Source organism: Melopsittacus undulatus, chromosome 4 (genome assembly GCF_012275295.1).
Source record: "Melopsittacus undulatus isolate bMelUnd1 chromosome 4, bMelUnd1.mat.Z, whole genome shotgun sequence".
Classification (NCBI taxonomy): Eukaryota; Metazoa; Chordata; class Aves; order Psittaciformes; family Psittaculidae; genus Melopsittacus; species Melopsittacus undulatus.
Window position 1 is genome coordinate 83,573,109 of NC_047530.1, and position 14,192 is coordinate 83,587,300.

A 14,192-nucleotide genomic window follows, 5' to 3' on the forward strand; every position below is an offset into this window, starting at 1 on the left:
AGTTTGTAATTCTTGGAAAACTTGTAGAAAATATTTGGACCACATTACTTCACGCCTGAGACAGAAAAATACTTTACAGGAAGAAAGACAGATGAGACAAGTGCCCTAATATCAATTTTCTGCTCTATAAAATCTGTTATTTTTTGAGTTGGTATCATTGTTAATGTGAGACCTGGTAAAAGCTGGATTTATTTACAATGAAAATATATGGAGATGTGAAACTCTTTTCAAGCTCAGTAATTGTGTGTGAACCTGAGTCTTGCTTTGAGAAATTTTGGTGGAATCTGCTGCTTCTCTCTCTGGGCTTGCTCATACAGACAGCTTTTTAGTTAAGCATTCTCTTCAGCTCACTTGACTTATTAGCCTCTGAGCCAAAATGATATTTAAATACCATAAATGGTAAATGTTTCTGAGGCAGCCCTTTCACACTGCTCAGAGTAGGCATTATTTGGCAGTTAACCACATGATTCTGGCAAACAGATTCCTCGAGTATAATTAAATCTCTTATAAGACTAAACACTGCAAGTTGTTTGCAGAGTTCTGAACATAAGGCAGCAGATTTTCTATTCTTTGCATATTCTTGGCTTGTAACCACTTGTAACTCTGATCTTGTGCAGCTAAGTTATTGTATTGAAAGTGTGTATATGCAATGCTGCAGCTGACCCTTCTTGAGCCAGGGGCTGGACTAGATGATCTCCAGAGGTCTCTTCTGAACTGTTATTGGTTGATTCTGTGCAGTGTTGAGCATGCTGAAGTCATAATATTTCAACAGATGTCAGCATTCTGCAGCTCACATTAAAAGCCTTCAGTCCATCTGGATAGGCAAATGAACAAGAAAATTTACTGGCATATATAATGTCCATAAAATGTCTACTGTTTGACTGCAGGCCAGGTAAAACCGAGGTTAGTCTTTGGAAACCTTCTTAAAGTTTGCATCCTGATCTGGATGTTCTTCTTCACTCTGAATTTAACATATCTGGGAATGGAAATGCCACAGTGAGGTTATTGATCATTTTTTCCTTCTGTCCGAGGGTATAGGTTTACCTTACATCTTCCACCTGAGAAAGTAAATGGTTAGTTATATACTTGCAGTTAAGCTGTTACATGTGTATTGCACAATTGATCTGTAGTAGGTTAACTATTCAGCATGAATTTTCCTCTTTTTCTTTTATATATACACCCTCAACACAATCCCTTGCTTATCAATATAAAGATGTTTACAATTTTGTTCAAGCACCGCGTTCCAATCCACATCTAGGTTTAAAAAAATTCAAATGTATTTTGGCTTAGGCCAATAGCTAACATCAAGACTCCTCTTGCGATTATTTCCAGTCTGCAGATATGTGATGGGTAAATTTAAGTAAGGACTCTATAAATCCTGGATTGAGAAAAGTCATTTTTATCAGCTTAAATTTCCATTAATACAGGTTAATAGAAAAACAGATTTGTGATATGGTTGCTGTAGATAGATTAATTTACTGTTGGTTACACCAATGCAGGAAGACAGAATGGAAGAGTAATAGAAATAGTTGTCTATCAGAGGCAATATATCTCCTTTCACATTGCCATCCAAATATGCTGAGAATCTATATTTTTGTAAGAAACTGGAAGAGTTTAAATTCTCCTTAATCTCTGTGGATTTAATGCGCTTAGTGGCTTTTTTTAAATATAGATATGGATACTTTCTAGAGTGTCTTTCTAACAAAAAAATGAACCCTTAGGAGTTACGGCAATGCTGTGGGAAAAGTCAATATTCCTTTTGCTTTGTAGAAACTATATGTGGGTATATAAGATACTCTGCAAATGCTTTGCTTACTATTTCTGGTGTCCCAGACTGTGTTTCCCACTGAGCTGTGCATATTATTACTTGCTGTTTCCCAACATTCATTCATATTAAAGCCTGAGGAAAGGCAAAAAATCATAGGAACTATGTAAGTGGGATCATTGTGGTGGACTTTTAAATCCATCACCTTGTGTAACACGTTATTGGAAGCTTGTTGAAATGACAGAGACCACTAGTTACAAGATAATGCCCAGCTGGGCTTATGTATTATGCCAGGCCACAGATCTCTGCAAAAATTTTTAAACTTCTTGATCTCATAATTTTACAAAAGTCTTTGAGAATTCAGTGCTCTGCAAGCAGCCTTTGAGAAAATCATAGTGTCTTCTGTATTATCTTGCATGATTTAACCTGCATGAAACCAGCAGCTGGTTTAAAAAATTCTGGCAGCTTTTATGGGCTACTGTAAAATATACTAGTTGCATAGTCTGAAAACAAGTTATTGTTATGTACCTGTATTTTATCAAGCCCACCCTATGTAGTGTTTTCTGATGTTACTCATTAAGTGCTTTGACATGGTCCACCTGTGTGGAACTCACTGCAGCAGCAGAAGTTGACTGGGAAAAGGAAAGGGAGTGAGAAAATTAACTGCCTGGGGTGCAGGTTTTTTTAGTCACTATGGCTGTGTGTTAACTCTTACATTCTTTTTCGTTCTTAGAGGTGAACCAACTCCTACTTGAAAGTAGCAAGTAGTAATAAGTAGTAAGTGGTGAGGCAGAGGTTAAATGGCTATGGACGATTAGAGTGCATTAGCATAATAGGAAGAGATCAGATCCTCTCTTTTTCATATCCAGTTGTTTAAGCTTGGGGATACATAGATATATAACTGAGTAATGCCCTTATGCTGATGTCAGACAATATTTTCTTTAGGTTCCAGGTTTCCTTTCTCATGACAGATGTGCCATATTTTTATCGTCTGAAGTTTTGGCAATGAAAATACCCTGCAGTGTTATGAAAGAGATTGTTTCAGCCAGAAGCATAGTGAATTGCTGTATCTGACCTGGGAGCTGTACCAGTGCTTTCTTCTTTCTCTTCCTTCCCCCTGCTTTGGGCTATGAAGCCAGCTGTCAGTGAAAAGCACACACATTTTGAACCCCAGAGGAGATTGTGTGATGCAAGGGGCTTTGGAGAAATGAAGGGAGAGCAAGTTCTTACACTGTCCTTTTGTTGTGTGCAGATTCTTTATTTGTGTCCTGTTTTATTTGTCTCCTTGCCCTTCATGTTCTTGGTGGAAGACACAGATTTTGTTCCTGATGTATGAAACTAGCCAGCACCTAGCTGTAGCCAGGGAACGTGAACTTTTATTATTGTTACACTTTCTGAAGCTACCCTTTTGCAAAAAGTGCCTGGGTTTGGGTTTTTTTGTTGTGTATGGATTCCCTTGGACTACTTCCCTGGCAAAATAATCATCTGAATGTTTTCAAAAGGAAATAAAATCACACAGTATCTTTTCACCACAAATGGGAATTATGGGAATTATTTCCTTAATCTTGAACGAGCAGTTTCTTCTTTTCCCAAGTACCCTCCAAAATCAAATTGATTGCTATGTTTCCAAACAAGAGCTGTAAAGACTAAAATAGAAGAAGCCCTTAGATACCTTAAATTAAGCCATGAAAATGTACAGTGCCGCTGTCTGAAAGTAAATTTGTGAAATGTTAAAGCCTTCACCAGAGGAGCACTGAGTCATTGCGTGGTGCTACGCAATAAATAAACAACTAAAAATATTTGCTAGCTTCAGAAGAATTTGAAAATAGTTAACATTCAGTCATTGTAATTTAGCCTCTGAATGATTCTATCAGTCCCTTCTGAGAAAATGCAGTGATTTTAGACTAAGACTAAATAAAACTAAATAACATATCTAAAACTGGCTGTGTTGTCTTGTGTAAAATATCTGTAAGAAACTAAAGTTGTCAGTAGGTCAGTTGTTTTTTTTTTTCTGTCTAGAAATCCACAATATAAAATTTTAAGTAAAGGAAGAAATATTATATGAAATAAGCCTCTATGGTTTCTTAATGAACAAATAGCATTTATGGATTAGAACCCGAGTTTTTTTAGTTGTTTCTGCAAAGTCAGGAAACATCAGAAATTTTTTGTGATATTCTACTTAAGTCTCTTCATACAAGAAGTCAGCATAAACCTATGCAGTGCTTAAATTCAGTGTAAACTCTGTTTTGAAGATTTGTGTGATGGTGAGGTAGCTTCTGCCCCCCCCCCCCCCCCCCCCCCCTTCATTTTAATTTGACATCTTCACTCACAAATAAGGAGTACTGATCAGTAACAAGTTGTTCTTCATTTCTTAATCCTGCAGGTCACTCTTTTAGGATAGGGGACTGCACCCCCGCTATATCTTCTCAGTGTTACTCATATTAGTAGATCTCACCAGCACAGGGTATATCTGTCTGAGATAGCTTCAGAAACTGAGGCCTAACTTTTCTGTAATCTTGTTGGGTTTATGATTCATACATGCAACTACTGTGAATTATATGCTTGCTTCCTTTTAATGTTTATGCAGCTCTGTGCAAAACAGTTGTTTTATTCCAGTACATGAAACTTATTTCTTCAGCACATATTTCAGAGGAATTAGCATTGCTGAAAGATTCCTTTGGGAAAATTATTTTGCTCTATTTCCTCTGTAGCTGCTCATCCTTTTCTTTTTAATAAGCTGAGGCTGTTACACCGTATTGTCTTCCTTGATTACAGAAATCCATTTATTTAGACTATGTGGAACAGGCACGCCAGTTTAATAAAGCAAAACAGTCAGTTGCAAGGGATGTGGAGTACTTAATGCTGTTTGTATCAGGGCTCTGCTGGAGGCAGTTCAGCCTGTTCTGGGAGAATTGCTGTTAGAGCAGCTACTGGCAAATCTGTTTCCTGGTCACCATTAACTCTCACATGGGAGCTGTTTCAGCTTATTTTTCTGTTATCTGTCCTCTCTGAAGGCTTGTACTTCTCCAGTCATACCCCGAATCTATTTCTTTTTTGGTCTAAAACTGCACTTCTGCTCTTATTTTCCTATCCCTTCTCTCCTTTTATTGCATATCTGCCTCCTTGTTTTGCAATTGTATGAATTATTTCAATAAAAGGGATCAGAAAAACATATTATTTAAGTGTCTTTTCCTTTATTTTTTTTTGCTCCTATGCTTCCTTCCTGTCTTATTAGTTTGGGTTTTTTTTTTCCTTTTCTTCTTTTCCTCCTTTTTGACATTATATTGATTTCTGCTTTCTTTCCTGGGTCTGTTTCAACTTGAGGGACAGAGGGATTTTCTGCAAGGCATTAGAGTAGTGAAGGAGCATGTACTGATATTGCTTAGTACAGCAATTGTTGGAAGGTGTATCCTTGAGTATTTTCTATGCAGTACTAGTTCCGTAGGAACAGGTGCTATAGTGAGCCCTACAACAGTGTGGCCTGACAGTAAATCAGGCATTTCAGAGTATGAAGTCCATAACCCCAAACTGAGTGGGTCTCAGTCAGGTCCCATATTTCCATTCTCACATTCATCAATATCTTGCTGCTCAGAAAAGACCTATGATATAAGCTAGCAAAACAAGATTTTGGCTAGAAAAAACTTCACTAGAGGAGAGGGAAAACTTCCTCTCCAGGCAGCTTCCAAATTTACACTGAGCTCAGATAACCCTGGGACAAGCTTAGCTTCTTGCATCCCAGAGGTTCAGTAGATTTGCTTAGTGAGATGCTTACAGTTTTTCTAATCACTGTCCTTTAATGAATGGTGTTTTTGTTCCAGACTGGCACTTCGTGTTGATGTAATACTATTTTGGATGATCTTGATATATCTTTGAAATTTTTGAAGGTGGGAATAAGTAAAATGAAGCTATTTTCATGTATGGACAGAAAGTTGGGTGGCATTTTAAAGGCAAGACGTAAGAGGTCTGAACTCAAGCTAAGCAAAACAAAAGTGTATCCAAGTGACTGATAAATATTTATGACTTCTTATATTTGGTCATGATCACCACTTTGGCTTCAGAAGTGTCTTTGCTCAGGCTTTTAGAGAAGAAATATCTTTCCTACTCTACTGTTTAGGTCGCAGATCAACAATGTTGCTTCATAGTCTCTGAATCCAAGATAGAGGAAACCACTGCTGATACTGGAAGTTACACACCTATTACAGATAGATTTACTTTTTAAAAGTGATCAGTTTCACTCCAGCACTCATAATTTGATTGTACATCCTCAAAAAAAAAAAAGGCTCCAAACCAGCGGTTTTGTTTTGTCATACCTGTTGGTACCCTCAGGTTTTGATCTTTCCCATCATCAATCAGAAATACAAGAGAGGAGTATGGTGAACTCAAATCTATTTGATATTGAACATCTAATAATCAAAATGGTTCGTAGTTTTGTACAGTGGCAAATCTTACATTATTGTGAGTTTACATTTTTAATTAATCAATCATGAGAATAGCAATTTATAACACATTTTAAGATATTTATGTGAAATTAGAAGTTATTAAAGGCATTGAATTGCTGGTAACAAGTTATTGGGTTTTTTTTTGCACCTGAGCAAAAAACACTTGGGGAAAATCGGTGTAAATTTCTGTGTGATACTCTAAGATATCTCTTAACCATGATATAAGAGGATCCCTGGAGGAAGAATAGTTCCATTCCCATTTCTTGCATTTCTGCTTGCACTACTGGCAATGCAAACCAGCTATATTAGGTGGTTTCAATGATTTTTGCCTTCTGAGAGCTGAGACAAAACCACTTACTCAAAATTGGTTTGAAGCTAAGGTCAGTTACATTTTGTCATGGGAATTCCAGTAAGAGACCCCTTTTGTTGTCTTCTTGACTTCACAGAAAAGAAGAGCAGCAAGAATACAGAAAGCTCACAGGCTGTCAAGTTAAACAAGACTTTTGCACCCATCTTCCATAAAGGCCTGACTGACCTCAAAGTAATGGATGGAAGTCAAGTGATAATGACTGTAGAGGTATCAGGTGCGTAGCTACAGAACAGTATTATTACAAATTTTTAAGTCCTGCAACAAAGTATTTGGTTTTTCCCACTGTCTTTTTCTTTTAGCAGGTGCCTTAGCATTCTGAAATAACACTTCCAGGAACCAGTATTTTAAAACTAAAAGCTAGGTTTGTCTACTGTGATCTTCAGAGTGGATGAACATTGTCCAGTGTTAGCGTGTTCAGACCAGTACAGGTGTTTCTTTATCATAGCAACAACAACAAAAATAATGCTATTATTGGGTCCTGCTGTTGAACTGAAACTAAGTCTCAGTGGACTTTTAAGAGCTTTTGTTGTGAACCAAACAAGACTGAATTCATGTCAGCAAGGATAAGATACTTTATGAAGATCAACAAAGACAAGTTTAAAGTCTTGCACCTAAGCAAGCACAATACAAGACTGTAGCACAGGCTGGGATCTACTTGGCCAGTAAGCAGCTCTCTGGAAAGGGACCTGAGTGTCCTGGTAGACAGAAAACTTAATGTGAGTAAACAGTGTGCAGCTGTGGCAAAGAAAACCATCAGGATGGTGGGTTACATGAGCAAGGGCATCACTAGCAGAAATAAAGATGTCACTGTCCCACTCAGTGCTTGTCAGACCAAGCCTGGAACTAAACAGTGTTCAGTTTTAGTCCCTCTTACAAAAAAAGAAATGTGAACAGGCTGGAGAAGATGCAGAGAAGGGCCACAAAAATGATCAAAGTACTGGAAAGCCTGCTGTATGAGGAAAGGCTGAGAGAGCTGGGCGTGTTCAGCCTAGAAAAACGAAGGCTCAGGGAAGAACTTATCACCATATTGCAGTATTTAGAGGATGGCTACAAGGAAGATGGAAACTCCCTTTTTGCAAGGAGGCACATGGAAAAGATGGGGGGTAATGGGCACAAGTTACTCCAGAGGAGATTCTGACTAGACACAAGAAGGACATTTTTCATAAAGAGAACAGTGAGCTGTTGCAATAATCTCCCCAGGGGAGTGGTGGATTCCCCACCACTGAACACTTTTAAGAGTCAGCTGGACAGGGTGCTGGGACATCTAGTCTAGGTCATACTTTCCCTAGAAAGGTTGGACCAGCTGATCCTTGAAGTCCCCTCCAACCTGGTATTCCGTGACTCTGTAAGATTAGTGATGCAGAAAAGAGCAGAAACCCTTGATAATCACCTTTATGGCATTTAGAACTCATTTTCCCTTTCTGTTGTACAAATGCTTCCCTTATTCATGCTTATTTTACCTGTAATAAGATAGACTTATAACTATTCCACATTACACAGCATCAGCAGTTAATGAAATTCCTGAATGTTTTGAATGGAATTGCAAAATCAACGGCAGAAAGCAGCCAACCTTGTTCATTTGGTAAATCAGTATATGGTGGTGATTTGTGCATGTCTGATTTTCATTGTTTCATTTTTTTTTCAGCTAATCCCCCTCCTGAAATTATCTGGCTGCACAATGGGAAAGAAATCCAAGAGACAGAAGATTTCCACTTTGAGAAGAAAGGCAATGAGTACAGTCTGTACATCCAGGAAGTATTTCCTGAAGACACTGGCAAATACACCTGTGAAGCCTGGAATGAATTAGGAGAAACTCAAACACAGGCTACATTAACAGTACAAGGTATAAAGTTCTTCTCCACCTTAGGAAATGCTAAAGGAAAATTATTCAAATGTGCAGAAGCGTTTACTTAAATACATGAGTGTTTACAAGGTCTGTTGTGAAGGATGCTAGGAGTACTCATTCTCTGCATCTGAATTAAAAAGGAATTCTTTAAAAAGAAATCTTTTTACTCTGGAACATTCTGTTACCATTTCAAAAATTCATTCCTGAATCCAGTTCTGAGGAACAGTGCAAAACGTCTACTAAATGCAGCTTCAGATAATAACTATAAAGCTTTCTTAGTTGTGGATTTAATATAAACAAATTATGTTCTTCTTTCTAATTAAAGCCCCGAGGTTTTGGAAAAGCTGTCTAGGAGCTAGGTATTCTTGCCACAATATTAGCATTGTAGTGATAGCAAGTGAGGAACACGTGATTTCTGCAATTTGAGAACGGTTTGCAAAGAACCTAGTTTTGAATCTCCACATATGATGTAAATCCCACCATGAACACTGAAGTGCCTACAGGCTTACAGCTACTGGGCATTCACTACATACGTAACAGGGGACTTCATCTAATCTTACTGTATGCCAACATTTCCCCATCACCATTACTGAGAATTCTCATAAATCAGTAGGAGACTTGTATTATTTTTTGTGTTAAGGATCTTAGCCCCAAGATTTCAGAGAGCTGTGCCTCCAGGGGTGGGTCTGTAGTCTGTTGTCACTGTCTGTTCCCCTGAAATCTAGTCTCGGTATCAATCTTCTATATTAAATGCAATTGTATATAATTGTTAATGATGATTTATTACATGAGTTCACAGCTGCACAGCAGTCATAGTACCATCACTTGTCCTTAAAGCTATTCCTATGCATATTCTCTGTATTCTATATAAGGACAAATCTTCAAGATTCCTTTTAGGGGAGCTTAAAGTCCCTTTGTTTTTCTCTTAATATAAGCTTGGATAGAGCCAGTAAATTGCCAAACAAATGCTTAATTTTAGTACCAACACAAGTTACTTTCAAAATTATAGCCTGACTTATTTTCGATTATAAACTTATACCCTGCATGTTCAAAATAACTTTGCTTGTCTGTGATTGTTTTCCCTGAAAGTAGTTAGCTTACCAGTTACATTCAAGCTTGCTATTTTCTCCTGATTTGCAAACTGTGCTTGTAAACTACAGAACCTCAGGATGGTATTCAGCCCTGGTTCATTAGCAAACCACGATCAGTGACAGCAGCTCCTGGGCAAAATGTCCTTATATCCTGTGCCATTGCTGGAGATCCTTTCCCCACTGTTCGTTGGTTTAAAGATGGACAAGAAATAAAGCCGGGAACAGCATGTGAAATCCTGCAAAATGAAGACATCTTCACACTGGTTTTGAGGAATGTGCAGTCTCGCCATGCAGGGCAATATGAAATTCAGCTCAGGTATGTTTGCTATGAAAACAGCTTGTTCCCTTGGAACAATTAGTTATATTTACCCTCAAGTTGAAATTTCCACCTGAAGAAAACAAGAGTTCCATCCCATTCACATAAATCAGTAGAGTACTAAAGGAGCAAAATATTTCTGAGGGGTGTGAAGAACCAATAAAGAGGAAAGAAGAACCACAAGTCAGAAAGAAGGACAAAGCAGTACAGAGTTTCCTTTTGGGATCCTGAAAAACAAAGTTTTGTGGCAGCAATATGGGTTAAAAAAAAAACACAAACTAAAGGGTTCCAAGCAAGGGAAACCACAATCATGATTTTGGAGCTATTTTTTATCGAGTTTGACATCTCTCCAGATATTTTAAAGGATCCGTGCTTTCCATGGGAACAATCTGACCAGGAAGGGCTGTTCCACAAGGTTATAGTCCATAGCACTGAGGAAAAAAAGGATTTCCTGGGCGTGTTTGAATTTTATATGGAAGTTGTAGTTGTCTTTTTCTGATGAAATGAGGTATGCTTATGCTTTGAGCCTATTGTCATTCCTGTAGAATTTGGAAGAGCTATTTTGAATTTTATTTAATTTATTTTGTTTATTTATTTTCTGGTAAAATAACTGTTCTTTAAATGATTGTCATGGTTTAAGCCCAGCCCGATAACTCAGAACCACGTAAGCACTTGCTCACTCCCTGTTTCCCCCACCCCCACTTCTGGAGGGATGGGGAGGAGAATCGAAAGAATGTAAATCCCACGGGCTGACATAAGAACAGCCCAGTAACTAAGGTATAACACAAACCACTACTGCTACCACCAATAATAATAATGATAAGAGAAATAACAAGGGAAGAGAACATAAAACTAAAAGGGGAAAAGAAAAAATAAATAAATGAAAGCAAGTGATGCACAATACAATTGCTCACCACCCACCAAATGATACCCAGCCTGACCCAAGCAGTGATCTGTGACTTCCGGGTAACTGCCCCCAGTTTATACTGGGCATGATGTGCTGTGGTATGGCATACCCCTTTGGCTAGTTTGGGTCAGGTGTCCTGTCTCTGCTTCCTCCCAGCTTCTTGTGCCTCTCCTCACTGGCAGAGCATGAGACTGAAAAAGTCCTTGATCTGGAGTAAGCATTACTTAACAAAACCTAAAAGCATTGGTGTTTTATCAGCATTGTTCTCAGACTAAAGTGGAAAACACAGCACTGCACCAGTTGCTAAAAAGAAGAAAAATAACTGTTAGAACTGAGCCCAAGACAGATTTGCTGGTTCTTTACCTTGTAGAAAGTACCAGAGCATTCTCCACCTCCAGTGGTGAAGATTGACCATAATTACATATACCCTATGTGGTTTTAGAAAACTTAGTGTACAGCTTTAAATTGATATTATCATTCATTCTATGCTATTTACTGTGCATGCAAATGTACATGTAGATTTATTGCCTTACTTGGCTAATACTTGTGACTTAGAATTTGTTTAACCACCATAGACATTTGAATCCGTTACTCTGGAAGAAAATTATCTGTTCTGCTCCACATGCTAGTTTTTTAGCCCAGATGGACTAGTCTGGCAGGCAATTTAGACAGATACTGCTGAGTAGTGTTAGCGTTGCAGCTCTGCACTGCTTGCACTTGCCTGGTTTATGGTGGGTTTTGTCTTTTTTCATGCTCTAAACAAGTTAGTTTAATTTCATATACTTCAGTTTAGGGCAAAAATTAAAACTGAATTCTCCTTTGCTTGACTGCAGACATATTACTCATGTCTTCCTGATCCAAGGAAGGAGGGCATATTTTAATAAATTTTACCCATTTAGCCTCTAAACAGTGAATTTATTTTTATAGTTTATTTTCCAGTCAGCATTGCCTGAATGATTGACATGTCACTATGTAGATGCCTAGCTCTAAGATATGTTTCCATAGACTACCACAGGCAGCCAGAAACTAGCATCAGTATATTTTAGTATTTAAAATCAGACAAGGCATTCACTTTTCACTAGAAAAGGGTGCTTCAGAAAAATGTAGCTGTTTATATCGAGATTTCCTATAATGAAGTTTTTCTGCACTGAATTTCAAGTCTTATTACTAACACCTATGTAGGTAGAGCTGTATGTGCCGTAACCTTTTTGCAAATAGGCTCTTCAGCAGATTTAGACCCTTTGTGCTCTGCAATAAGTTGCGAAATGACTTATTTCAGAACAATTGGCTTGTTTGCAATTGCCCAGGTCATCTCTGGCATTCATAATGCTGATTTGTGCAGGTCATGTCTACGTACATCCTGGCATCTAAGAAAAGCATTTTTGGGGATCAATGGCATGTCTGGCACTCAGGACTTCCAGCAGGATTAAAAACACCAGTTCAATTTCATTAAGGTCCCTAGCCTCTACATAAGTGAGGAGGCCAAACTGTGAGAATTGCTACCTTTTGGTAGTATGTTTCCACTCTTCTGTTTGTGTGCCTGGACATGCTGATGGTTTCACTTGAACTGAAAGAGAATGAGATACTTCAGCAAAACTTCAGAGGTGGAAGTAGGAAAGAGGAAGAACAGAGGAGAGCCAAGAGGCCTTTGTGGAGGACTTTGTTGTGGCTGACTTAAGCAAGTCAACCTTAATGATCAGGTGTAGCTGGTGATTACCCAGGCCAAATTCATCACTGAAGGCATTTGTCAGTGTCTGACAGTATCATGAGTCTAGAACATACAGAATGTACACTCAGAAAATAAATCATTTCAGAAAATTAGCAGAGAACAATTTTTGGTGGGGAAGGAGGAGGATGGTGAGAAGTAGTAAAGTTGTAGCTAGAGAACAACATGCTTGTTTCAGTTATTCCCTAATCCTTTTACTGGAGAAATAGCTGGGGATCATGTTGGCTTTTTCTAATCCATAATAAGTAAAGATATTATGCTGCACTCAGAGCAAGGAGAAAACTGAGTCCTCTTTTTACCCTTCTGTCATTTGTAAAATTTCAGGTACTTTCTGGGGAAAAGAAAGCCATATGCTGTTAGACAATTGCTTATATACTGTTGTATGACAGAGAAGTAACTGCCTCAGGAATACCCAAGGAATCAAATGTCAGCTGTATAACTTCAAGCTTGCAATAGAGCTTAGGCAATTTTCAGCAGCAACTAGTCTTGTCTAAATAGCTGTTGAACTTCCTGTAGTTGTCTTGAATACTTTGATGTAAAATTGTTTATATATTTATAAACAGTTTTAACAGTACCTTAGAGGAGGAGAGCTGTGTTTAGTGTCTTTCTGTCAAAAACTCCTACAAAGTCCATTTAAAATATGAAATAACTGAAAAACCACGAGTCAATTCACTGAAGAGTTTATAGAAAAGTTGACAGTGGGCTATTTTTAAACATAATAATTTTATTTTGAAACAAATGTGCAACTCCTTTTCATGTATTAATTTTAGAAGCATGTTGCATAGCTGCCTTTAGGGAGTCATTCTTTCTCCAACTCCTTTAATTTAGTTTGGCCATGGTTTCCTACCAGTGTTAAATACTTTACAATTTTCTTCTGCATTATTCTTGAGCTCTAAATTCTATCCTACTGCCACCACAATTTTCCTTTCTGTTGGCTGCTCACGATTTAAAATTCTGATCTTAAAAATTTAGGTTTAACAAAAGATCTATTTGTCTCTTCTTAGTTCTATCTCCTTTCATCAGACTGAGCTGACAAGTCTGGGTAGCCTAGTGTGATCCATCAGTGATTGCTGGTTGGCTTTCTGTCTTACCATCCCTCAGCATTATTTAGAATATGTGTTTGCTTTGCCTTTTACTACATAGCAGAATACTAAGTGTGAATTATACAAGGATGATCATTGTAGCCTTCTCTGGTCTTTGTTTCAGCCACAGAACTCTGATTCCTCCACATTTGCATTCTTCATTTTAATTATCCTGATAATGCTTCATTGAGGCTGTTATTGCTCAGGCTTCAAGGAATGGTGCTGCATAAATATAAAAAGAACAACAGATTCATCCACTACTGTAGTTCATCTATTGAAATTTGAACAATTTGCAGCCTGCAAAATTCCAGGCCATGCAGTTGAGGGACAACATATCAGTAAGAATCTCTGTGAAACCATTGGGATTCAAATGGTAAATAACAATCCTTTCTTGACTCAGAAAACCACAGACATTTTTTATCCCTCCTGTCCTTCACATCCTTCCAGTGATGCAAGAACTAGTATCCTTTTATCCCAGTATGACTTTCCCACATTATTTCAGTCAGTGTGTACATCATAAATGAAGAAGTAAGCAAAGAAATTGGGAGTACTGACAGAGACTGTGTTTGTTGAGCAAAGCCTTTATAACATCACAGCCAACATGAAAGTCCTCAGAAATCCCCCTGCAATTCCTTAAAATGATCATCTGC

The 14,192-nt window shown here is 38.0% G+C and overlaps 1 protein-coding gene across 1 annotated transcript in view; it reads left to right on the forward strand.

Moving 5' to 3' along the window:
• MYLK (myosin light chain kinase) overlaps positions 1–14,192 on the forward strand; it is a 159,932-nt gene that overhangs the window by 62,088 nt on the left and 83,652 nt on the right. Inside the window, exons 11-13 of the mRNA XM_031053069.2 lie at positions 6,651–6,788; positions 8,220–8,417; positions 9,581–9,827. Of these exons, the coding sequence (XP_030908929.1) occupies positions 6,651–6,788; positions 8,220–8,417; positions 9,581–9,827 (583 nt within the window). The remainder of the gene's footprint in view (positions 1–6,650; positions 6,789–8,219; positions 8,418–9,580; positions 9,828–14,192) is intronic.